This window comes from Antechinus flavipes, chromosome 2 (assembly GCF_016432865.1).
Source record: "Antechinus flavipes isolate AdamAnt ecotype Samford, QLD, Australia chromosome 2, AdamAnt_v2, whole genome shotgun sequence".
NCBI classification, from domain to species: Eukaryota; Metazoa; Chordata; class Mammalia; order Dasyuromorphia; family Dasyuridae; genus Antechinus; species Antechinus flavipes.
This window is the reverse complement of record NC_067399.1, coordinates 117,967,343-117,993,949: the sequence shown is the minus strand read 5'-3', so window position 1 is coordinate 117,993,949 and position 26,607 is coordinate 117,967,343. Positions and strand designations below refer to the sequence as shown.

Sequence of the window (26,607 nt, the reverse complement as noted above, 5' to 3'; positions counted from 1 at the left end):
AGATATATACATGGGTAATTTTTTAGTATTGATCCTTGTAAAACCTTCTGTTTTAACTTTTCTCCTCCTTCTCCCCTTCCCCTCCCTTAGATGGCAGGTAGACCAATATATGTTAAATATGTTAAAGTTTATGTTAAATACAAAAATGTATACATATCTAGTTATTTTGCTACACAAGAAAAATCGGACTTAGAAATAAGGTGAAAAATAAACTGAGAAGGAAGCAAAAACAAAGAGAGTAGAAATGCTATGTTGTGGTTCATACTCATTTCCCATAGTTCTGATAATTATTCTAATTATTATAATTATTCTGATAATTATTCTGAAATGAAACTAAGGCTGCCTCCAGAAGCCCCCCAAGAAATCCGCTCCCAGAGAATGATTATATTTGAGAAAAGAACACTACACTCTCCCTCCCTTAATTCCCTCAGATATGATCAGCTTTTCAGTTCTTTATCTTTTCCAATTCACAAATTCTGTTTCCCTGGGACTTCTTTACCTTTTCCATTTCACATTTCAAGGAATTGTTTTCTTTTTCAAATTTTTCTTTTAATAAGTTTTATGCATTTTCCATACTCTCTTGTAGAGCTTCTCTTTCCTTTCCCCATTTTTCTTCTAGCTCTCTTTTAAGATCTTTTTTTAATAATGAGATGATTCAGGCCAGTTCCAATGATCTTGTGATGAAGAAAGCCATCTGCACCCAGAGAGAGGACTATTTTGTTGTTGTTGGCATTTTGTTTTCTTTCTATTTTTTTCATTTTTGATCTGATTTTTCTTATGCAGAATGATAATTATGGAAATATGCATAGAAGAATTGCACATATTTAACATATTAACATATAACATTCTAGGGGAGGGGATTGGGGAAAGGGAGGGAAAAAATTTAGAACACAAGGTTTTGCAAGGGTGAATGTTGAAAATTATCCATGTGCATGTTTTGAAAATAAAAAGCTTTAATAAAAAAATAAATCCTGCATTTTTCCAAGACCATTTTAGACCAGTGACAGAAGGCCAACCATAAGTCATTCTGCTCCCTTTTTAATCTTATTAAGCAATTATAATACCCAAAGACTCCAAAACATAGTTTTTTTTTTTTTTTCAAATATAGGATGGCTATTTATTTCTTCTGCCACAAAGGGAATGCTTAAAATATAAGCTTTTTTTTTTTTTTTTGTTTACATTGACAAATACACAAAACATGAAATAATTCCTCATAACTTCTATTATATTCTTATGGGAATTTGATATTTAAACAAAATAATGGGAAACTTTTCTTTTTAGAGGCAATTGGGATTAAGTGATTTGCCCAGGGTCATATAGCTAGTAATTATTAGGTGTCTCAGGCCAGATGTGAACTCAGGTCCTCTTGACTCCAGGACCAGTAGTCCACTATTCCACCTCATTGCCCCAACTTTGGAACTTCTAAGCAGGTATTTCACACTCTTTATCAAATCATTAAAACATCCATAAATTTTGGTCAATCATGTATGCATGGCTCCTCTAGTCTGTGGTCATTTTAAGAAGTTGTGATCTTTTCTTCTAGACCCTGGAGCTCTCCATTTCTTAAATCATGAATTTAACATCAAACAAACATACATCTCAGGACTATTATTCATTTTCCAATGCTTGGGAAAAGAAACAATTGGAAGTGTAGTCATGGACTTGAGAAATCAATCTCAGACTCATCAAATAATGTAAATCTTGAATTGGAAGTACGGATCAAAATAGTATCTAAAAAGAGCAATCCAAACCGACTTTGGTTATAAAGTCCTTGAAGCATGAATCTTAGAGAAGTAAAAGATGGCACCCCAAAGTTTGGCCACTAAAGCATAAAAGCTTAAAAATTGAACTTTCATGTATATTCTTTTCCTCACAGATAGCTTAATTTCTACATGTAGCTACACATGCTTGGAGGAATGCCTCTTAAAGAGAATTGAAATTTATGTATAGGGCTGAAGGCAAGGAACATTATGCTTTATCTTAAGGATCATCTGGCTAAAGAGAATATAATATCCCTGATGGGTTGCTGAATTAAAGCCAGAAATATAGAATATTAGCGTCTTCATTATCAAGCTAAAGAGAAATATATGTCATTGAGATTATTTGGAAGTAACAAATCATCCCAGTCTTTGCCATGGTAAACATGATGCCTGTTTATTAAAATACAAATTTTTTTGATTTTAGGGCTTTGTTTTGTTGTGTATACCAAAGTCATAGAATGAATAAAAGAAAAAAAAAAAAAACCAGGATTCAAATTCAGGGCAATCTAGTACTTTCCTTTCAGATTTTGTTTTTAGCTTATTGCCTAACTTTGCTACTATGACTCATTTGCCTTCCCACCCTGGAACTTTTCTTAGCATTAGGAATTTTTTGTTGTGAATATCTCTATACCATGTGTATCCCTTCTTCCCATTGCTGAATTCTTCCTGGGTGTCTCCATTTTGGATATTGACCCAGCTTGACCATGCTTTCTTCATCTCCTTACTCAACACTCTCCAATCCTACCCCCAACTTTATGAAATGTGCTACCATGACTCACTTGCTTTGTCATTCTAGATTCTCTTAATTTTACTTAATTTTTCCTTCTGGAGGCTTCCATTTTGAGAATAGGAACCAGGCCAGCCGGGCTTCATTCCTCTACCGATTGTTCTTTTGACTCTCTAGATTTCTCTTCCATGCTCTCCTGAGATGACCTTCCCCATCACTCCCTCCTTTTCTCATTGTCTTCTTCCTTTAAAATGTAAGCTCCAAGGCTAGAAACTTCCATTTATATTTAAAGCACTTAGCACAGTGCTAATATAATAAGCACTTTAAATGCTTGTTACCTGCTGGGCCAATACTCTTTCTGCTATACCACTAATACCAAAATCTCACTTTTGATTCCATCAACTGTTTTCTACATTTTAAACCAGATTTCTTTCACTTCTTTTTAATCTTTCTATCCATTAGGACTATCTAAGCAACCCCATGAAATCACTGAAATTCTCAGGGACAATGGTACTTGATCCCCAGAAATAAAGCTATTATCATTAAAATTCGACATCTAAATGCTTCAAAAATAGACAAGTATTTTTCTTATTAACAACATACTACAGGATTAACCTATCTATGACTGAAGACAGCATAAATCAGAATTACTATTCTTTCTGAAAAGCCTTTCTGGTGAGATGAACATTCTTAAGTGAACCTTCACTCAACCCAAACTCTCTCATCCACCATCAACCAAGATGAGCAATTAAAAAAAAATTGGGGTTGAAATGGGCTCATGATTTAAGCAAAGGGTGAAACTATAAGCAAATTAGGAGAACAAGGGGTAGTTTACCTCTCAGATGTGTGGAGAAGGGAGGAATTTATGGCCAAAAAGAACTAGAGAACCTTACGCAGCCAGATGAGCATCTTTTTCCAGGGAAGAAGATGGACATTCAAAGAAATAAGCGAATTTCACCTATTTTTGATGAAAAAACCAGAACTTAACAAAAAATTTGATCTACAAATATAGAACTCAAAAGAAACCTAAAAAGGTAAAAAGAAATCTTGGGAGCTATATTTCTGCTATAAAGATATATAAAGAATACATGTATACCTTGTTCTAGAAACTAGAGGTAGAAAGGACATTGTACCAGAAAAAGGGTAAAGTGGGGGTACTACATCTCACGAAGAGGCAAAGGAAACCTATTATATCTGAGAGAAAGAATGGAGGGGGATGAATATAGTGGATATCTTACTGCCATCAGAATTGGCTTAAAGAGAAAAATTTTAGACATATTCGATTTATGGTGAAACTTCTCCCACCTCATTGAAAAGTGGGAAGAGGAAAGTGAAAAGGGAAGGAATAAGCTAAGCAGAAGGGAATACAGAAACTGTGAGGAAAAGAAGAAAGATAGGGGGAGGAACTCTAAAGCGGGGAGGAGAGATACTAAAAAGGGAGGGCTGTGAGAAGCAAGCGGTGCTCACAAGTTTAATACTGGGGAGAAGGGTAAGGGGGAAGGAAGGGAGAAAAGCATAAACCGGGGTTAACAAGATGGCAAGTAATACAGAATTGGTCATTTCAATCATTAATGTGAATGGGGTAAACTCCCCCATAAAGAGGAAGCGGTTAGCAGAATGGATTAAAAGCCAGAATCCTACAATATGTTGTTTACAGGAAACACACCTGAAGTGGGGAGATACATGCAGGTTAAAGGTAAAAGGTTGGAGCAAAACCTACTATGCTTCAGGTGAAGTCAAAAAAATAGGGGTAGCCATCATGATCTCAGATCAAGCTAAAGCAAAAATTGATCTAATTAAGAGAGATAAGAAAGGGCACTATATCCTGCTAAAGGGTAGCATAGAAAATGAAGCAATATCAATATTAAACATATATGCACCAAGTGGTGTAGCATCTAAATTCTTAAAAGAGAAATTAAGAGAGCTGCAAGAAGAAATAGATAGCAAACTATAATAGTGGGAGATCTCAACCTTGTACTCTCAGAATTAGATAAATCAAACCACAAAATAAATAAGAAAGAAGTCAAAGAGGTAAATAGAATATAGAAAAGTTAGATATGATAGATCTCTGGAGAAAACTAAATGGAGACAGAAAGGAGTACACTTTCTTCTCAGCAGTTCATGGAACCTATACAAAAATTGATCATATATTAGAACATAAAAAGCTCAAACTCAAATGCATTAAGGCAGAAATAGTAAATGCATCCTTTTCAGACCATGATGCAATGAAAATTACATTCAACAAAAAGCCAGGGGAAAATAGACCAAAAAATAATTGGAAACTAAATAGTCTCATACTAAAGAATGATTGGATGAAACAGCAAATCATAGACATAATTAATAACTTCACCCAAGAAAATGACAATAACCCCTCCATCATACCAAATCATACCAAAATGTGTGGGATACAGTCAATACGGTAATAAGGGGAAATTTCATATCTCTCTAGAGGTCTACTTGCATAAAATAGAGAAAGAGAAGGTCAATGAATTGGGCTTGCAACTAACAATGCTAGAAAAGGAACAAATTAAAAAACCCCCAGTCAAACACTAAACTTGAAATTCTAAAAATAAAAGGAGAGATCAATAAAATTGAAAGTAAAAAAGACTATTGAATTAATTAATAAAATTAAGAGTTGGTTCTATTAAAAAAACAACAACAACAACAACAACAACAACAAAAAAACCCTAGTAAATGTGATTAAAAAAAGGAAAGAGGAAAATCAAATTGTTAGTCTTAAAAATGAAAAGGAAGAACTTCCCACTAATGAAGAGGAAATTAGAGCAATAATTAGGAGTTACTTTGCCCAACTTTATGCCAATAAATTCAACAACTTAAATGAAATGGAAGAATACCTTCAAAAATATAGCTTGCCCAGATTAACAGAGGAAGAAGTAAATAGACTAAACAGTCCCATTTTAGAAAAAGAAATAAAACAACTATTAACCAACTCCCTAAGAAAAAGTCCCCAAGACCAGATGGATTTACATGTGAATTCTACTAAACATTTAAAGAACAATTAATTCCAATACTACATAAACTATGTGGAAAAAATAGAGATTAAAGAAGTCCTACCAAATTCCTTTTATGACACAGACATGGTACTGATACCTAAACCAGGTAGGTTGAAAACAGAGAAATAAAATTATAGACCAATCTCCCTATTGAATATTGATGCTAAAATCTTAAATAAAATATTAGCAAAAAGATTACAGAAAATCATCCCCAGGATAATACACTATGACCAAGTAGGATTTATACCAGGAATGCAGGGCTGGTTCAATATTAGGAAAACCATTAGCATAATTGACTATATCAATAACCAAATTAACAAAGACCATATGATGCAGAAAAAGCATTTAATAAAATTCAACATCCATTCCTAATAAAAACACTTGCAAGGATAGGAATAAATGGACTTTTCCTTAAAATAGTCAGGAGCATATATTTAAAACCATCAGTAAGCATCATATGCAATGGAGAAAAATTGGAACCTTTCCCAGTAAGATCTGGAGTGAAGCAAGGCTGCCCACTATCACCATTATCATTCAATATTATATTAGAAACGCTAGCCTGGGCAATAAGAGTGGAGAAAAAGATTAAAGGAATTAGAGCAGGTAATGAGGAAACCAAACTATCACTCTTTGCAGATGATATGATGGTATACCTAGAGAACCCCAGAGATTCAACTAAAAAGCTATTAGAAATAATTCATAACTTTAGCAAAGTTGCAGGATACAAAATAAATCCCCATAAATCCTCAGCATTTTTATACATCACCAACAAAATCCAACAGCAAGAGATACAAAGAGAAATTCCATTCAAAATAACTGTTGATAGCATAAAATATTTGGGAATCTATCTACCAAAGGAAAATCAGAGATTATATGAACAAAATTACAAAAAACTTTACACACAAATAAAGTCAGATTTAAATAATTGGAAAAATATTAAATGATTTTGGATAGGCCAAGCGAATATAATAAAGATGACAATACTCTCTAATCTATTTACTTAGTGCTATACCAATCAGACTCCCAAGAAAATATTTTAATGATCTAGAAAAAATAACAAAATTCATATGGAAGAACAAAAGGTCGAGAATCTCAAGGGAATTAATGAAAAAAAAAATCAAATGAAGGTAGCCTAGCTGTACCTGATCTAAAACTATATTATAAAGCAGCAGTCACCAAAACCATTTGCTATTGGCTAAGAAATAGATTAGTTGATCAGTGGAATAGGTTAGGTTCCCAAGACAAAACAGTCAACTATAGCAATCTAGTGTTTGACAAACCCAAAGATCCTAACTTTTGGGATAAGAATTCATTATTTGACAAAAATTGCTGGGATAACTGGAAATTAGTATGGCAGAAATTAGGCATGGACCCACACTTAAGACCGTATACCAAGATAAGATCAAAATAGGTCCATGATTTAGGCATAAAGAATGAGATTATAAATAAATTAGAGGAACATAGGATAGTTTATCTCTCAGACTTGTGGAGGAGGAAGGAATTTGTGACCAAAGATGAACTAAAGATCATTATTGATCACAAAATAGAAAATTTTGATTACATCAAATTAAAAAGCCTTTGTACAAACAAAACTAATGCAAATAAAATTAGAAGGGAAGCAACAAACTGGAAAAACATCTTCAGTGTTAAAGGTTCTGATAAAGGCCTCATTTCCAAATTATATAGAGAATTGACCCTAATTTATAAGAAATCAAGCCATTCTCCAATTCATAAATGGTCAAAGGATATGAACAATTTTCAGATGATGAAATTGAAACTATTTCCACTCATATGAAAGTGTTCCAAATCACTATTGATCAGAGAAATGCAAATTAAGACAACTCTGAGATACCACTACATACCTGTCAGATTGGCTGACAGGAAAAAATAATGATGAATGTTGGGAGGGCATGCAGGAAAACTGGGACACTGATGCATTGTTGGTGGAGTTGTGAACGAATCCAACTATTCTGGAGGGCAATCTGGAATTATGCCCCAAAAGTTATCAAACTGTGCATACCCTTTGATCCAGTAGTGCTACTACTGGGCTTATACTCTAAAGAGATACTAAAGAAGGGAAAGGGACCTGTGTGTGCCAAAATGTTTGTGGCAGCCCTTTTGTAGTAGGTAGAAACTGGAAAATGGGTGGATACCCATCAACTGGAGAATGGTTGGGTAAATTGTGGTATGTGAATGTTATGGAATACTATTGTTCTGTAAGAAATGACCAGCAGGATGAATACAGAGAGACTTGGAGAGACTTACATGAACTGATACTGAGTGAAATGAGCAGAACCAGGAGATCGTTATATACTTCAACAATGATACTATTTGAGGATGTATTCTGATGGAAGTGGATTTCTTTGCCAAAGAGAAGATCTAACTCAGTTTCAATTGATCAATGATGGACAGAAGCAGCTACACCCAAAGAAAGAACACTGGGAAATGAATGTAAACTGTTTGCATTTTTGTTTTTCTTTCTGGGTTAGTTTTACCTTCTGAATACAATTCTTCCTGTTCAACAAGAACTGTTTGGTTCTGCACACAAATATTGTATCTAGGATATACTGTGACATATTTAACATGTATAGGACTGCTTGCAATCTGGGGGAAGGGGTGCAGGGAGGAAGGGGAAAAGTCAGAACAGAAGTGAGTGCAAAATAATGTTGTAAATAATTACCCAGGCATGGGTTCTTGTCAATAAGTTATATTAAAAAAAAAAAAAGCAACTGAGCAAATAAATATAACTTTTAAGAAGTCCTCCTGAAGTTAAGGATCACTCATACATATCATGGAAGATTCTGATGCAACCAAAGAAATACACTGTGTAATTTGTGTAGTATAACAGTTAAGCCAGAGGCTAGGAAGACTTCAGTTTAACTGCTGATTCTCACAGACTGTGTCGTGCAATTCACTTAACCTATTAGGACTCTATACAACTTAAAACCAGAACACCCAGAGAAGTGCTACTCCTATTCTAATGAGATGATAACTATAAAAATCAAGGGAAGCAGAAAACAGGAAAACACATCATGGACAAAACCTCAGATAGATTAGTCTTTATTGGAGGTTCTTCAGATATTCCTGTCTGAGAATGATAAGTATTTCAACATAATTGATTTCCTCTATTCTTTATTTGATGCATTTTTAAAAGTTCTTTTGAGAAGAGGTTCATAGTATTCAGATTGCACTCATAACCAAAAAAGGTTAAGAATGCCTGCTCTGGAGATTAGATAACCCTTCAACAAAACAAAGATAAGTTTCTCTGTATTCTGTTTGCAATATTTATGTATAGTGATGTCTAGAATACTCTGATAGCTATCATTTTGAAAAAATTACTTTCTTAAACCAGTTTACTGAACTGGTCAGTTTCTTAAAGGAATAAATTATAAGTGGAACAATGTTTTAAGAGATACTGAAACTCAAAAGTATTTCAAGTTTGAAATGGAAAATATTTATTAATTAGTTACAATGGAATTAATTCCTTTATTTCTATCATCTCCCCCCAATACAAGTTGTATAAAAATTTGAGAACTTAATTTAAAAAATTAAGCAAATCAAATACTGAACCAAAAAAAAAAAATCAGAAAATGAGACCTTTATCATATTGCTAAGACCCAAGTTCTATAACAGGAAAAAAGGCTACTTGTTTTATGAAACTTAAATTTCACCTCTCTCAGAGATGATTCTCCACAATCACATTTTTAAAATTAACAATCTGCTAATAAAGTTATAGTACATAATTAAAATGTACAAAAACACTGTAAATCTTGCAACCTTCTGGACCTTGCAAAACTTTTGTTAACTACCATATGAATACATTTGGGAAGAAAAGTTCGTTTACAATTGTAAACATTAAATAATAAAATAGAAGTCTATGCTTTATAAGTCAGTATCAAATTTCTCATAGAGAAACCAAAAAACAAAATATTGGCCATCAAGGATAGATGTCAAGTCTTTAACAAGTCTTCTCTTTTAAACTGATTTTTCATCCAGAAAATTAAATTAAGTATGTGCTGTATTTATAAATGATGTCCGTGTTTTAGACATTCTTCGAACCAGAGCTTCTTGTCTTTTTCTTTGAATTTCTTCTGGGGAATACTTTCTATTTTTTTCTTCTTCCTCTGCAAATTAAAAAGACTTATTTTAAGTTTTTAATTAGGAAAGTGTCCTTTCAAATATTATTATTCTGTACTCAAATCTACCATACTAGCTTATCTAACAAAGGTAAATAGTTTGAGGGAAAAAAAGAAAAGCAATGAAAAAATAGCTTTTGTATTGCTATGGGGGTCATCTATATCACCAAATTCAAACAACATTTGACTACCTACCAATTGTGGTCAACTCCATCTATTTCTGGTACTACAATATAAAACAATCTAAACTAGTACTCAAAAGATGAATATTCAGCTTTAACATTAAGCACTTATACATTGTACACAAAACACTAAACTAGGTACTGAAATTAAAAAAAAAAATGGGTCCAAGTATTTTACAAAAGTCCTGATATTCTCATGTTCAGTGATATTACTTTTACAACTTTTTTCTCCATCAGACTTTCAAATTTAAGCATTCATTTGCTGCTCAGGAAAGAATTGTTTAGAGTGATTTTTAAGATTAGTTAACTTGATAACTAATCAACTAAAAGATTTTATAGCATTTTTTTCTATTTTAAAATTTTTAATTTTTTAAAATTAATTTTTTGGTGCCTTTTATCTTTACACCACATCTTTGTATCACATAGGTAAAGTTTATAAAACTTTACATCACTATCTCTTTTCATCACTTTGGAAGAGGGACAACCCTTGTCTTAATATTTAAAGGATATAATGGATACAATAGCATTTTAAAATTAATGCCAGAAAGTATAATTTAAAAAACCTAAAGCTCTTAAAGCAAAATTTAAAACATGGTTTTTAACCATGTTAAAATATGAATGTATTCATATAAAACATACTATACTTAAAATATATCACGTCAATACCCATGTCTTCAAATAAAGCATCTAAGAAAGAAAAAAAACCCTCCCATTTATTAACAGTCAGCCCTTGTAAGGAGTCAAAGACCTTGATGCCAAGTATTGTATTCTGGAAGTTTACCACAATAACATAAAAGTACTGTTATTTTATTTTGAGCTGGACAGCTTAGAACAATATAAATTGGTAGAAATTTAAGTTTTCTATAGAAGCAAAAAATTTAAATTAGTAAAAATATTTTAGTTTAAGTATTCCTTTTTGATGAAAGACTATTATCCCCAATATATTCTGTGAAATGCACAACATTGTAACTACTGAGTAAAGCTGTCTGCTTCATATATCTTAGCTTTATAGAACAGTAAGCAAAAATCCCTAATATTATCAGCAAGAAAATTTAATTTATACTAACATCTGGGCAATGACATCAAAATTCAATGCAAATTGGACCAGTCTTTGGTAGATAGTTTTGACAACCAGGACTAGGCCTTACCTATTATATCTATATCCTTCATTGTCAAAATTTTGCACCCCCCCCAAAAGATTAGCATGATCATCATAATTAGAATGACTCAATGTCAATTAACAATCACAAAAAGAATTTTTAAGAAAAACAGAATTAAAAAAAAAATGACCATTAACTTTAATCATTCATAGTTGTAGTATTAACAGGGGTGGTCGATTAATCCAAAATTGCAAACAATTCAATAAATTATTAACATCTGATTTTGGAACTAATTTCCAACAAAAGTTCAAGACAATTTTTTTTAGTAGTTCCATGCAATCCCATTTTAGCTTTATTTTTAATTTTAAGTTCCTATGATGTATTATCAGGAAAGTGCATCATCTCAAAGTTTACTGCAAAGCACTACAGACATGCCTTTAAACTCTAATAATGCAAGAGTAATTTCAAATCAGCAGTTCTTTTTGAACAGTATATCAAGAGGAAATTGAGGCTTCAGAGATTGTTCTAGACAACATAGGTAATAAGTGGTAGATCTAAAACTGAAATGCAGACTCTCAACTTCAATTTTAATGTTTTTCCCATGGTACCATGTCCTAAGTAGGTAAATCCTAGTGAATTTCCTGAGGTACAAAGAGGTTAATTGACTTCCCTAAGGTCACAGAGCTAGTGATGGGAATCTGAATGAAAGTTTTAAAGAAGAAAATTTCCTAATACAATTTGTTTTTGTAGAAAACATGCTTTCTCTCTGCTACATAGAATTAATTATAACTAGATGACTGAATTATAATTAAAAATCTCTCATATCTTCACCTCTATTCCTGGCAAAGGTGTGACACAGATACAATATAAGACAAAATTCTTAATATAATTTTTTGTACATACCTTTTGTAGGTAGTTCACAGGATTCAGAAAACTGTCTCTTCAAAAGTTGTTTTGGCATAGTTTCCCCAAGTAAAGAATTTACAAACTGAGTTTTGCTTTTCTCTGAATGCTGTAAAATTTTGGTGTCAGATATGCTTCTTGATGCTATACTACTGTGACTAAGATGAGGAAAAGTCTGAGGATTTTTAATCTTTGTGAAAGAGTAACCAGAGGGGGTTGGAATTGATGTTTTGTTAACATGAGTCTCAGTTGTCACTGTACTATGAGAAAGAATCTGATTGTGTAAATTTCTTGAAGAAGCAATATCTGTATATTTGTGGTCTGAACTAACTGCCAAACTTAAATTTCCTGTAAGAATTGAGGACTTGTTCACCCCTACTCCTACCTTAGAATTATTCCAAGAAACATGTTGATTATGGTTCTGATAATTTGGGTACTGATAGTCTTTACTCAGATTTTTAGTATCTGTAGAATTTGCAGAACTTCTGTAATTTTTACCTTCTTTACATGTTAACTTGCCTGTTTCTACAACTTCTTTCACTGATGTTCCATGTGCAGAAAAATCACCTCTATTCAAATGTTTAGATTGCAGCAAATGGTATTCTTTTCCAGATGTAACTATATTATTAGTTTCCATGCCCAAATAGGAATTATAATTGACCTTTTGCTGATTTTCAGATCCTTGGTTGTCTTTTTCCAAGTCTTGTTGCTGCGTCAGCTTTTCTACATGGTCACATGCTTGGTAAAGCAAATCATCATCATCATCATCTGCATTCCAAGACTTTTCTAATTCATGACATGCTTCAATAACTTCACTAGCAAGTTTAGGATCATTCCAGTCATCAAATAAAGAGCATTGCTTTGAAGCATCTTTCTTATTTAAGTTACAAAAATTGGTTTCATTAGATATTCTTAAAGAATTATTAGGATTTGTTTTAGTAGGCACATTAAATGACTGATAACAGTTAGGTGGATTTTCACTATCTCCCCTGGTTTGTGATTGAAAATTAGTATGCCTTCTGCCCAAAATAGACTCCTTTGCAGAAACTTGCACATTTGATCCACACTTAGGGTAAATAACCTCCTTTGTCTTTTGAATATTAGATGTAACTGAAAGCTCAGGATAACTAGGAATTTTGGTGGGAAAACTTGTCTTACTGAAATTTTTCTCATATTTCACTTCATTCTCAGTAGGTATCAATTCCATGGGCTCATTATTTGATTTCAAAGGAAACAGAGCTTTTGTAGGATCAAGGACATTTTTATTGTTTGTCTCTGAAGGAAGACCTTGTAAATTTTTCGAAACACTTGTACCAATAGTCAAATCTCCATTTATTCCTACTTTATGTTCATCACTTTTACTGGCAGTAAGCATGCAAATATCTTTCTGAATAGTTGGCTGAGGAGTATCAGTAATTAAAAGTTCAGGAGCTTGAGAAATTTGCATAACAAAAGAATCATCAGTTAGCATGTGTTCCCAGTCATCATCATCATCAAAATCCATGCCAGCATCTATTTCCCCAGGCTTGGTGACAATCTCTGACTTTGCAATAGAGGAAGTTGCCATCACAAGTGAGTCTGATGCTGAAGTAACTGTCACTGAGGTCAGATTTTGGTGGCATGAAATTTTACTCTCTTGTCTCTCAGTAACCACAGTCTCAGTAGAATTGTCTATCTCCTCTTTCAAAGTGTCATTCTTGCCACAGATATTATGACTGGTAGTAAAAGAAGCATTTGACAGACCTTGGCTTAACTGTCCACTACATTTCTGAGTAGAACCATCAAAAAGAGCAGTAAGAGCTGCTTCAGCCCTTGGGTCAAAATTAGTCAGACTACTATTTTTATAATGTTCTTCCTTAGATATGCTGGAGTTCCCTTTTACTGTCATGGCAATATTTACTTCAGGAACTTCATCAGAGACTGACTGAAAGGTCTGTATATGTGCTTCATCTTTATAATTATTTAAATTCTCTGCTTCTGAAACTGTTTGGACAAAATTATAAGTCTCACTGTCTTGTTCTTGCCTTACATCTAGCTCCACCATGTTTTTATCAAATTGTTTAGCCAATTTTATAAGTTCTTCTTCACTACTTTGTGCTTTAAACCTGCAAGATAACCATAAACAAAAATTCAGATACTTTAAAGAATTGATATAGTCTAAATATAGCTTTTTAAAATTACTCTGAAGTTAAATATTTTAGTATAGCTTAAACACCTCAATAGCTTAAAACTAAATTTAAACTTGATAATATATTAATACCTAAGACACTTTTATATCATTGACTATTTTTGTTACGATCATTTTCTTTTTTCTTCTCAACAGTATTTTATTTTTCAAATACATATAAAGATGGTTTTCAACATTCATTTTTAAAAATATTTTGTGTTCGAATTTTTCCTCTGTTCCTCAATACTGTTTATTAATATATGTTATGCATGTACTATTCTTTTAAACATGTTTCCATTATTTATCATGTTATGCAAGAAAAATCAGACCAAAAAGGAAAAAAAAAAAACATAAGCTGTAGATGGCATTTTCCATCTCAAATCTATTGAAATTTTCTTGAATCACTGCACTGCTGAGAAGTTTATCGTAGTTGACCACCACATAATCTTGGGTTACTGTGTGCAATGTTCTCCTGACTCTGCTTGCTTCACTCAGTATGAGTCAAAGTCTTTTCAGGTTTTTCTGAAATCACCTTTTTATCATTTCTTGCAGAATAATAACATTCTATTACATTCATATACTATAATTTATTCAGCCATTCCCCAACTGATTGGCATTCACTCAATTTTCAATTCCTTGCCACTACACATTTTTGCACATATGGGTCCTTTCCTCTTTTATGTAAAAAACATATTTTCAACAATTATCCAGTTCCTATCAGCTTAGAAAAACAAAGAACTTACTTTATATAGTTAGTTCTCGTTCTAGATTTTATTTTTGTTATACCAGGAGTACATGGAATTGCACCTTCACCGATCCACATGTCTAGAAGGGAGTCCGTTGTTGGTTTTTCACCCTTGAAAATTAAGATTCACAAATGCTTACAATGACTGTATTTAATATATCCCAACAGTATTTGATTTACAACTACTTGAAATTTTACATATTGAGATGACGATGAATTCCCTAGAAATATGAAATACTGGTGATATAAGAAATCTTCAAAAGGAAAGGTGAAAAATGATATATAGAATATTTTATAAAATCAATCTCAAACATAATTTGTAAAAAATCTTCCTCTGTTTCCCTATTTCTAACAAGAAGGCACTGCAATGGCTACTGAAGGGAATGACCCCTATGCTCTAAGAGCTCTTACCTGCTTTGTTTTCCAAACTGGGCCAACTAATTCATCTTTAGGCAGTCTGGAAGCATCCATTCATGGAGGGCTAACCACAATGGTGTCAAACTTAGTATGAACACCCAATCTGTTTTGCCATATTCTAGCTCAGAACTCCCAAACTCAAGTGATTCACAAGTTTTGTTCTATTAAAAGGAATTATATTACACACCACAATAACCTGATGAAATTATTTCATTATGGGTTTTTCTACTTTGAATGGAAAAAGCAGAGAAAGAAGTAGTAAAATGTATGAAGGTACTAAATTAGAAGTTAGGAATTTTGAGTTCTAGTCTCAGCTTTGCTAACAAATTGCCATGTGTTTTTAAAACAGTTGGTTTGTTTCATTTCATTTAACTGAAATATTTCATAACTTCTGAAATAAAAATTGTGTTTAAACAGGAATTACAAATACAAAATATGAGTATTTTTTTATCAACTAATGATACAAAACTTATAACAAAGGAATTAGAAAATCATATAATATCTAGTATTTCAATAGTACTTTGAGGTTTATAAAGAACTATATATGACTTCTTGATCTTCAAAACAACTTTGACGGTTAAGTGTTATCTTCACTTTGTAATTGAGAAAATTTGAGACTCAAGAAATGAAATGATTTTCTTAAGGTCACACTGCTAGTATCTAATGTGGGATTTGATTTCAGGTCTTCCTTTCTCTACTCTAGCCATTGTGCAATCTAGCTGTGTAGGACTGGAGAATTGCCTGCCATTACTTTTGTCTGATGAAATAGTAGGATACAACTCTAAATAAGTTTTAAGAGCAACCTAGGTCATTAAAAGCAAAAAACAACATCTTGGAAAGGTATTTATCAGAAGTCATCAAATATCAATAGTTATAAGGTCTTTTTATATGTATATAGGGGTACATGTTAATTATTTGTCTCTATGCATTTAATTTACAGATATTAATTGAAGAGAAGGGAGAGGTAGGGCAAATTAAGTATTTAATTCACAAATATATTGTTTTTTCTAAAAATGCTTCCTGAGCACTGGCTGATATTCTGTCAACAATTTTGGATGAGTTAACTGGTAAAGTTATTTTTAAAAACAAGAGTTATTATTACCAAGGGGATATTAGGAAAGGTTCAAGTAGAATAGGTGGAAGGGTAGCAAATGTCATTTTTAATTAACTTCAAAATTGGCCTACAGCTAGCCATGGAATCTAGTATGTTTCTTAGAGGGTAGTATTACCATATCAATTCTGAAAAGAGCCAGGGTGGTAGTTTTGGCAATAACTAGCTATTGAAAATGAGCCAACATTGTGTAGATTGTCAGTTCTGAAATTATAATCATATAAGGAGAGCAATGAGGTCAAGGAAAAACAGCTTTAAAAGACTTAAGAACTTAAAGTAAAGTCCAACCGTATCACCAGAGGAAATAGGATGAAGCACAATGCCTAACTACTGAAAGAAAGGTGATAACATATTGTGAAGAGACATGACCAATGTGTGTGAAGAAACATGACTAATATGTGTGTCTGTACACACACACAAAGACACTCTTGTTTGATAATGATTATTTTGTTACCAATTTGGTTTCTTTTTTGGGGATAAGAGGAAGACAAGGGGAGCTTTCTCTGAATTTTTAATAAGAGAAAAGGGTCCATCCAATAGTGACAGACCCAAAAAGTCATCGAAACTTTCTAAAAAAATGAACAGAAAAGACCAAAAAGAATTTCAAAAGCACAGATAGCTTTGAAAGTAAAGTATGGAATTTATTATACATTTTTTTAAAGTGAAACTGAAATCCACCCCCCCCCCCTTTTTTTTCTGAGGCAATTGGGGTTAAGTGACTTGCCCAGAGTCCCACAGCTAGGAATGTTAAGTGTCTGAGGCTAGATTTAAAGAACTGAAAATTTAATTGATAATCATCTTTTTATGTTTTGCTAAATACATGAAAGTGCTCTTTTTTGGTATTTAAGTTCATAAATTTAAAAATCACAAAAAATATAATAAATTTAAATTTAAAAGGGAAAAATTCATACTACTGCCATTTCTTTATAATTTCAGGTCTATTTAGGTAGGGTGACCAATACTTTACTTGGGTATCTATCAATGTTTAGACTGGACAGTCCAAAAAACATTTTACTGTACTTGGTTTCGGGTAAAAAATACACATTTAACGAAGATATTTTCTAATGACTTATAGAAAAAGTGACAATATGGCAAAAATGTTACTTAATAAACCATTTGTAAAATGAATTTCTAAGACAAATAAAGGAAGCAGAGCTAGCATAAGTATGATTGTTCTGTTATGATGTGATTTAGTTGATTCTTGACATCACAGATATTTGGTACTTAACTTTAACTTTACTCACAATAGTAACATGAACCATGAGGAGAAAAGAGAAACACAATTTTTGTAAAAATTGTTTGATTCAGTTGAGTACGGATTTGGTATAGACAAAGACTTCCAGATTTTTAGATGAAATTTTTCCTATTTTATCAACAACTTGAAAAATATGGTAATCAATTTAAAAAATCAAGAGGGATTTTGACAATGTTCATATAAACTAACATATGCTAATCACAGAATTTCAGAGTGGGGACCACAAAGGTCATTTAGTTCAACTGGTAGCAAAATAAGAATCCTGAAACATTTTTTACAAGTTGAGCAAATAACACAGATCTACCATGTATCGGTCTTTTCTGCCATTATTTTAATGTGAAGAAAGATATGTAGGTGAGAAAATTATTTGCATGAAGGACAACATAATCTTGGAAAACTTCCCCTTACTTTTTAATAACTGTATATAGTGTTTTATGGCCCTTGTTCACAACAATCTCTTGCGGAAGATAGTGCAAGAATGATACCCATTTTACAAATGAGACTGAGGCTTCCAGAAGTTAGTGACTTGGCTAGGAATACTGAGTTAACAAATGTTTTTATTAATAAAATTTAAACTATTAAATTTTATTTACCTGAGGAGCTATACGGTTAACAATATCTGAAATTGCAACACTACATCTTCTGTCATGCTGTTTATTTCTTCTTTCATCTAAAAATAAAAAAAAAGCATTTCTATAAATCACAAACAATGTTTAAACTGTTAGTAATACTAAGTCCCCTTGAAAAGGGAATTTTAAATAGAACATTTTAAGTCTATAACTACTCCATCCCATAGTAGTATGAAATGGATGAAAAGGATCAATATTGTCATAAAACTGTTTTGCTCTGTACAAGTTTCTAACATTATCAAATAATTATCAGTCAAGCTCAATTATCAAATGTTATCAAAAATCAGTTCTATAGAAAAGATTTCCATTTTCAAGTTACCTAATTGACAGGTTGTTGGAGAATTTGGATCCCAAAATATTTCTTGTGGTCCATCACTATCATTACAAGGGGAACTGAAGACAGGTGACCGAAAACTGGATTGCAACAATCTCTTTGGAGTTTTATACAAACACATTTCTGTATAGATATAAAATATAATTAAATCAAACGTTATTGCATTTAATGGGTTACTTCACATAAGAGCAGTACAATAGTTTTGTATATATAATTTTCTTATAAAATAGGATCATAATGATGAAGGGGGTGTGGTGTTTTCTTACTTATACCCCTACGAATACAGACCCAGCAAATTTGTACACCTCTGGTCAGCTACATATTTGAGATTATCACTTAATTAAAATAATTGTCTATATAAGTGTAAAACTCAGTAATTACTTATTATCAATGGGATGTTGAGGCATTGGGGTCAATTTAGAGGATTTCAGTTTTAAAAGATTTGGAAAACTTATTATTTCAATAATCAAAAAGGTACCTCACCCAATTTGAGAATCGAGACATTCTATCAAGGGCTGTATACAAATTAAATGGATTTTATTTTTTGCTTTGCCTTTGAATTTATGACCTAATTAATGTCTCACTTGGGGGGAAGGAGTGAAGAGGAATCTAAACCACTAAATCTGTAAGACAAAAACCTCCTTGCTACCATTCCACCTTAAAAAAAAGAAAGGGGATCCCAGCCTTATAGAACTAAAAAAAGCATTTGTAAATCCTCTCATCAAGGTTTTAGTGGAAAATATTTAACTAAAATATTGATCAAAAGCTCTAATGCATATTTAAAAGAATAATGACTACTTTCAAGTGATAGCGATGATCATCAGCCTACGGTTCGTCCCCAAGTGGGGCAAAAGGCGGCGTACTCGCACTCAGCGCCTCCCAGGCGCCGGGGGGAGGGGTTGGCTGGGGCGGGCATGGGGCCCTCTCTAGGACCCACCTATCCCAAAGTGGCTCAGACTCAACTAGGGTAAGCAGGTTCGGGCACCCGGCGCGCTAAGGAACTTTCCTTCCCTCCCCCAGCAAACCGACCGGAAGCCGCGGGGCCCCAGGCCGGGTCTCCACCCGAAAAACTGGTTCAACAGCACGGGGCAAAGGCTGGAGCAGCGCGGGATTGGGGGGGATGTTTCCTGAGTGACAGAGCGAGGCGTCCCCCTCCCCACACCCCGGGACTCGCGTGCGGCCTGCCTTCCCGCAGCAGCGACGGCCCCTTGGCGACTAGGCCGCCCAAGGCCTCACCCTCGGCACTTTTACTGACAGGAGCGCAGCTCTCCGAAGCCTGGGCCACTTCTCTCAGCGCCCGCCGCCGGCCTCGCAGCCGCCGCCCAGAGACACTGAGGGGTCTCTCTTCGTCCCCGGCCAAGGGGGTCGGCGGCGTCGGCGGAGGCGGCGGGGCCGGCGACCCTACGGGTCCGGGAGATTCCCTGAGCTTCCTCCGCCGACTCAGCATCGTCCCTCGGCCGGGGCCTCCCCCTCCCGCCACACGGTCTTTCTCTTTCTTTTCCCTTCACATCTTTCCCGGGAGGTGGGGGCGGGGGAGAACACCGGCACTATCACCAAGCGAGAGCCTTCTCGAGCGCCTTCGCCATCTTGACCGGACCGGCGGCTTAAAGGGAAACCGGTGATTGGCTGCTGCTCGCCGAAGGGTGGGACGAGTGTGTACGTCAGAAGTGTACGGTCCCACGCACGCAGCCCCGGGAGCTACTGGGGGAGGGACCCTTCTCCCTCTCTTTCTCCAAGCCCATCCTAGTCTGTTGGTCCGGGTTGGGGAGTGCGATGTTCTTCCTTAATCCCCAAGGCCTCAAGTGGTTAACTATTCCGTCCAATACACTAACAGTAATGGCTGATGTTTATAAAGAGCTTTAACCTTTGCAAAGCATATATTCACATGTGCATTCCTCATCCCTTCCAGAAGCACACATTTAATACTCTTGATAGCCTTATTTTTATAAAGTGAGCACTTGTCTAGGACTGCACAGCTAGAAATTGAAATGGGTCTTTTTGAGTCCAGCACTACTTGCAATTCCATACTCCTACAGGCTCATCAATAAATGGACATGCGAAAATAGGCCATAGTCTCGGGCCTCACAGAATTTATATTTTGTTAGGAAAAGTATATAAGTATCTGATATTTATCCGTACTATGTGTATGTCTTTCTGTGTGCATACATACATTGTGTATGTTTATACAAGTTATTTATGTATGTACCTCTATGCAGATATATGTGTATGTTATACATATACATATACTTGAAAGTAAGTTATATATGTATATACACAGTGGGTTGTGGTTTTCATTTAAGAAGAGCAATGATATCAAGGGGTGATATCTTGATTCCTGTGAATTGGATTTAAGTGAGGAAGAGTTCGGCCAAATCGAGTGGCAAGACAAAAGACTCTTCCTCATGCAAATTATTCTCATCCACCTATTCCATAGGGGAAATTTTCACATGCTTGAGGGGTTAGACACTCCCCTAACTCACCTCCTGGTTTGAAGCCCACTGATTACCATCAATGTGGTTTAGCCTGTCTGTAAGATAATTTACCTGGCTGTGGCTGCATAGCTTCTTGGAGCTACAGGTTAAGAGTTAAGTGGCAAGTGGTCACCAAAGATAGATGAGCAATCCAGAAAAGAGTTTGTTAAGTCCTCACACTACATATACTAGTCCTCCTTTAATACCACATACCTATCTCCCTCCTTCCTCTCTTTCTCTTTACTTGCCTGCCTACATACTTGACCACACACACACACACACACACACACACACACACACCTTGCTTACAAAAAGACATACACAAGAGTTTACTTTTCTTCCTTCCTAAATGCTTTATATCGTTTTTGTGTCTACATATTAGCCACAGCTATCTTGAGAAATAGGTGTTTTTATGCTCGTTTTACAGATAATGAATTGTAGCTGATAAAGATCAAGTGACTTGTTTGAGTTCAAGACATAGTTTGTACCTGAGACAAGATTTGAATCTTCCTGCCTCCAAGTCCACTAAGCTACCCTTCAGCCCTAAGAGCCTCCAGGCAACTCAAGTTAGAGGAAAATCTGCATTGATAATAGGAAGTTTCTTGGAGCTACATTAATGAAATTACAGCTTTGGTGATTTCATATAGAGACACAAATGTGCCCCCCCCCCCCAATTTTGGATAAAATTCCTTTTGGCAAATTTTCAGTGATTTCAGATTTTTCAGAAAATTATAATATTATAACTCTGAAAATCTGATTTTCAGAGTGATTTTCTGACTTCTGATTTTCCTTGAACAGAGATGTTCAGAATGAATTCATCCTTGGACATGAAGGAGGTGAGGTGAGATCTTTCAAGACAGTTGTGAAAATCGAGTAAGGCTTTGAGTAGGTCTGAAAGACTTTAAGCATTAAGTCAAGGGCATACTTAAGTCCCCTCCCTGCTATCCCCCTAAGGGCATACTTAAGTCCCCTGGTTATCCTCCTATGACATCAGTGTCTTTCTGTTTAGGTCAAATATGGGCAACTATGTACTTATTGGTCAAGTTCAATTTCTTGGGTAGTTCCCAAGTTTTGAATATAAGATTCTCAGCCAATAAGGATGAGGGTCAGTAGTGGGAGGGAGTATTTGCATTAGGGATTAAAAGTGTTGACCCTGCCCCCTGCGGGGCTTCCTCCCTTCCATTGTCTGCTCCATGGGTGGGACACCCAATTCTCAGAGAACATATAATAAACTTTGCTTTGCTTCTAGAGATCTCTCCAGCTTTTTTATTTAAATGGTGTCTGACCCACACAGAAATAACTCCCACAAGATCACGTTTATGAACAGGTAGAGACATCCATCTGGGTGTCAAAGTGGATAGAGCTGGGCCTATCTGGGCTGGAAAGCTGGAAAGATCTGAATTTAAATGTGACCAAAGCTGGGTGATCCTTGGCAATTTATAGAACCCTATATTCTGGGTTTCCTCATCTATAAAATGGCCTGGAGAAGGAAATGGCAAACCACTCCAACATTTTTGCCAAGAAAACCCCAACTGGAATCACACAAAGAGTTGGACAGAACTGAAATGAATAAACAATACAGTAGTAGGGGAGGCAAAAGGTAATGAAATCATTAACTAGGCTGATGGCTATGTGAGTGAAGGGCTATGTTTAGAAGGGATAGTGTGCAGGTAGAATTTAAAAGGCTTACCAACTGATTGAATATGGAAGTTGAAAATCAGGGTGGATGATGTTGCCATAGGAAAGAAATGAAGTTATGAAAGGGTTAGATTCATGGAGAAGGATGATGTTTTGGATTTTATTAAACAAGGATTTCTTTAATGTTCATTGAATACTGAAGGAGGGAAAGGAATATGATAAATGTCAGAATCTTAGAATTTTAGATCTTCCTTACCACCATAACGAATAATATATTAATGAAAAAATGCTGCAAAAGTGAAACCATACTTCCCTTAAGGAGCTTCCTTTATAATGGGAGATGGGGGGTGAGGAGAACATCACAGTTAAGAGGAATGGCAACCAGGGAAAAGTACAAGGATACAGTCACTGGTTTGGTGGATGCCCCCTCCTGGAATGATAATAGCTTTGTTTTGATTGGAAAGGGGACAAAGTATGGAAGTGATTTTTGAAGGGAAAGGAGTCAGGAAGATTCAGGGGCTTAGCAGGAAGGTATTCAGGCTAGTTGACTGAGGATGTCACAATAGGTAGAAGTAATGATACAATGTAAGCTCCTTGAGTATTGGATTGTTTTATATTTGTTGCTTTGCATATACCTAGTTTCTAGCAAAGTGCCTCTATCTACATAAAATGTTGATTGTTGATGAATGTTGGTTAAATTTGGATCTTAAGCCACACCCTTTATCTGTAGGGAAGTTAGAATAACTCTGAATTAAGTACTTTAAAAATGTCTGGATTTATACCCACCAACTCTAGCAGATGGACTCGGCAGGCATTCTCAAAAGCCATTTTACAGACAAGAAACTAGATTAGGAATCCCTAACTGATTTGCCTAAGGACATGCAACTACTTAAAGAGATGGAGCTGTGTTTCAAATACAGGTCTCTTCCTACCCTGGATTCAGCAGTCTTTCCATTATACCACTCTGCCTTAAAAAAATATCTAACTTCCAGTCAGAGAAACAATATTAGATAATAGAAAGAACAAAGACGTTGCAATCAAAGAATCTAAGTTCAAATTTTGTATCTGATACTTTTTTTTTCCCATTGTAACAGTGGTCAAGCTACTTTTCAAATCTATTTCTGCATAACCTTTTCATACATCACAATTTCCCTGGCCTCATTTTTTTCCTCTGGATGTTCTCTATTCTCCTGTTCAGCTTTAAAGCTATTCTTAACCAACATTTAGTCCACTTCCTTGGAAATGGGAATTGGTGATGGTGACTACTTTTGCAGCTTCTAAAATAATCTGTTGATCACCATTCCTTAAACCATATAGCCCACAAGCCCCTATGGGGTACTGAATAGGACTGTGCTCTGTAGGAACTGAACTAATCTATTAATGCCGTAGAATTCTCCAGAACCTGAAGTGGATATAGTAGTGAGTGGGGCAGGGAACTTATAACTCCTATATGTGAGGAGAGGGAATATTTGTATTTGTAATTATATCTTCTGAAGAGAATATTTTTGTGTCAAATTTAATCTGTTAATAGCTAATACAACTGAAGTATAGGTGACTTCTTTCTGCAACTCAGGGAACAACACTAATAAGAATATGGACTCATTTGCAGAGAACCTAGATACTGCAACCTCCCGTTCTCCTTAAGGGTATTGGAGATTCTTGAGGGAGAAGTGGAATGTAATCTACTTGATCTTCTCATCCAGGGCCATCTCCAGTTGTTCTGATCTATATCTTGCCACTGGACCCAAAGGATTGGAGGAGAGAGTAAAATTGGTGACTTTGTACCTCACTGAAATCCAACCTACTTGTATGTCATGACATCTCCTTCCTGATATCATGGTCCTCTGAGAAGGAAGGAAACAACAGCAATTTGGCCTTCCAGATAATTGAAGATCATGATAGTCTGTGTTACATATATGCACGTATATATATTCTGTCTCTGAAATGGATCCATGTTTCATTATGGCCTTGTGGAATCATGAATGAGCCATGAATTGATCATAGTTGTTACTACTTTCAAAATAGTTTGTTTTTACAGTGTTATATTATTTCCTTTCCTTTCTAGACTATTGTAATAGTCTCATAATTGATCTTCCTTGCCTCCAGGATCCTCCCTATCCACACAGCTGCTGCATTAGTAGTTCCCTACTGTTTCTAGGATAAAAAAGAAAACTCCTCTATTTGGCATTTAAACCATTTACAATGAGATTTCCATTTTAAAGATTTATTATATGTTAATCACCCTTGTGCACTCTATATTACAGTCAAACTAGCACATATACTCTCTATATATACACTATTACATCCCACACTTGTATGCCATTTCATATTTTATCCTTCCATGCCTGGAATGCTCTCCCCATTCTGACTCTTGGAATCACTGGTTCTCTTTCAAGGTTAAGCTCAACTGTCACCTTTTATAAAGGAATCTTTCCTGAGGCTTTCTCCTTTTTAGTTGTTCTTCTGCAATTATTTTGCATTTATTTTGAATTTTTTTTTTTTTTTTTGGTTTACTTATTCTGTTAAATGTTTTGTCCTAGAGGAATAAATATTCTCTGAAGGCAAAGATTCCCTTTCATTTTTGACTTCATATCTACCCATGGCATTTAACACAATTCCTAGGACATTAGAAAATGCTTGATGAGTCAACTCTGATCAGACTTAGTTCTGCTTAAATTAATATTTTATGGATTTATCATTTAACCAGATAAAGATTTTACCCATTTTATCATGCTTTCTATAATTTTCCAGTTTATCCCCTCAAATTGAAAAGACTTTGTCAGAGGACCTACGTTCAGACTTGACTTTTGCCTTTTAATTATCAACTTGACCTTAGCAGACCCATGAAACCTGTCTGTTTTTTGGAATGATGAGCTTGTATTAGATTACTCCAACATGCCTTTCAGCTCTAAATCTATTGTCCATTGCTGTGATTTGCAGTGTATTTATGAAATCTACGTTATTTTTTTTTTAACTTCATACACCTAATCTCCTAATTTAGTCATCTTGTTAAATTTATTTTCTAGAATTTGTTCTAAATTTAGTGATCACTATTTTCCTTTTTAAGTGCTTATAATCCATCCATTAAATATCAATTATGGGATGCTGGCAGGGAAGGTTATCAAACTCACCAGTTTGTAGAATCCATCCTGTTCCCTCCTTTTGAAAATCATCCACAGGCCTTGGGTATTTCTCCTGTGCTCCAAAGTTTCTTAATGGTTTCATAAAGTGGTTTAGTGATTGTTCTTTCATAACCCTTGTATGTAATCTGTAGGTGGGTGCAGAGTAATTCAAAGTAAATAGGAGCTTTTTTATTTCCTCACTTGTTTCTTCTACTCAATTTTTCAATGTGAGGACATTTCTTTAACAAAAGGCAAGAGTAATCGTTGGTTAATGAATGAGTGAATAGAATTCAATAGTTTAGTTTTATGCCAAATATTAATATTACAATGTCTCTCTCCAAAGAAAAGTCCTATTTTCTTCAGATCATACATTAAATAAGAGAATGATGAATGATGGGATTCTGGGTTGGACAATTTCCCATGGAGAGAAAACAGAAAATGGTTCAAGTTTTGCTCTTTTTACCTTTATTTTCTTTCTTCTCCTTTTACCCAGATCAACGATTTTTTCTTTGTGCAAATCAAAACAGTTAAAAACAGTTAAGCAAAACCAACTGACTCAATAGCCCACTGGCAAACTACTGGGCATTCCGAACTTCTTTTATCCCGCCTAGCCAATCTAAAAGTACAGACTCTTGTGAAGCATTTACTTTTACATAGATCTGCCATTTGATGGGCTTGGCCGGATGTTAATTAACTACGTCTAACATGTGACTGGTATCACACATGCTATCTATGCCAATTTGACATTGTGATGTAAAACTAAATTCAATTGTTTACCAAAAATACCCCAAAAGTTCAACCCTAATAATTTTCTTAAGTAGCACATACTTTAAAAAAAAAAAAAAAAAAAAAAAAAAACTTTTCATACTTTAGTCCTCTGTTTAGTATCTCCTATC

General features: G+C 34.7%; 1 protein-coding gene across 1 annotated transcript; it reads right to left on the bottom strand.

Annotated features, from left to right (window-relative positions):
* Nucleotides 1-8,545: 8,545 nt before the first annotated feature.
* Nucleotides 8,546-20,544, bottom strand: ETAA1 (ETAA1 activator of ATR kinase). The gene is made up of 6 exons (XM_051975404.1): nt 19,717-20,544; nt 18,466-18,603; nt 18,111-18,187; nt 14,733-14,845; nt 11,823-13,927; nt 8,546-9,625 (listed from the first exon to the last, which is right to left on the bottom strand). Exons 1-6 carry the CDS (start codon nt 19,925-19,927, stop codon nt 9,507-9,509), a joined length of 2,763 nt encoding a protein of 920 aa, XP_051831364.1. The 5' UTR covers nt 19,928-20,544; the 3' UTR covers nt 8,546-9,506.
* Nucleotides 20,545-26,607: the final 6,063 nt, after the last annotated feature.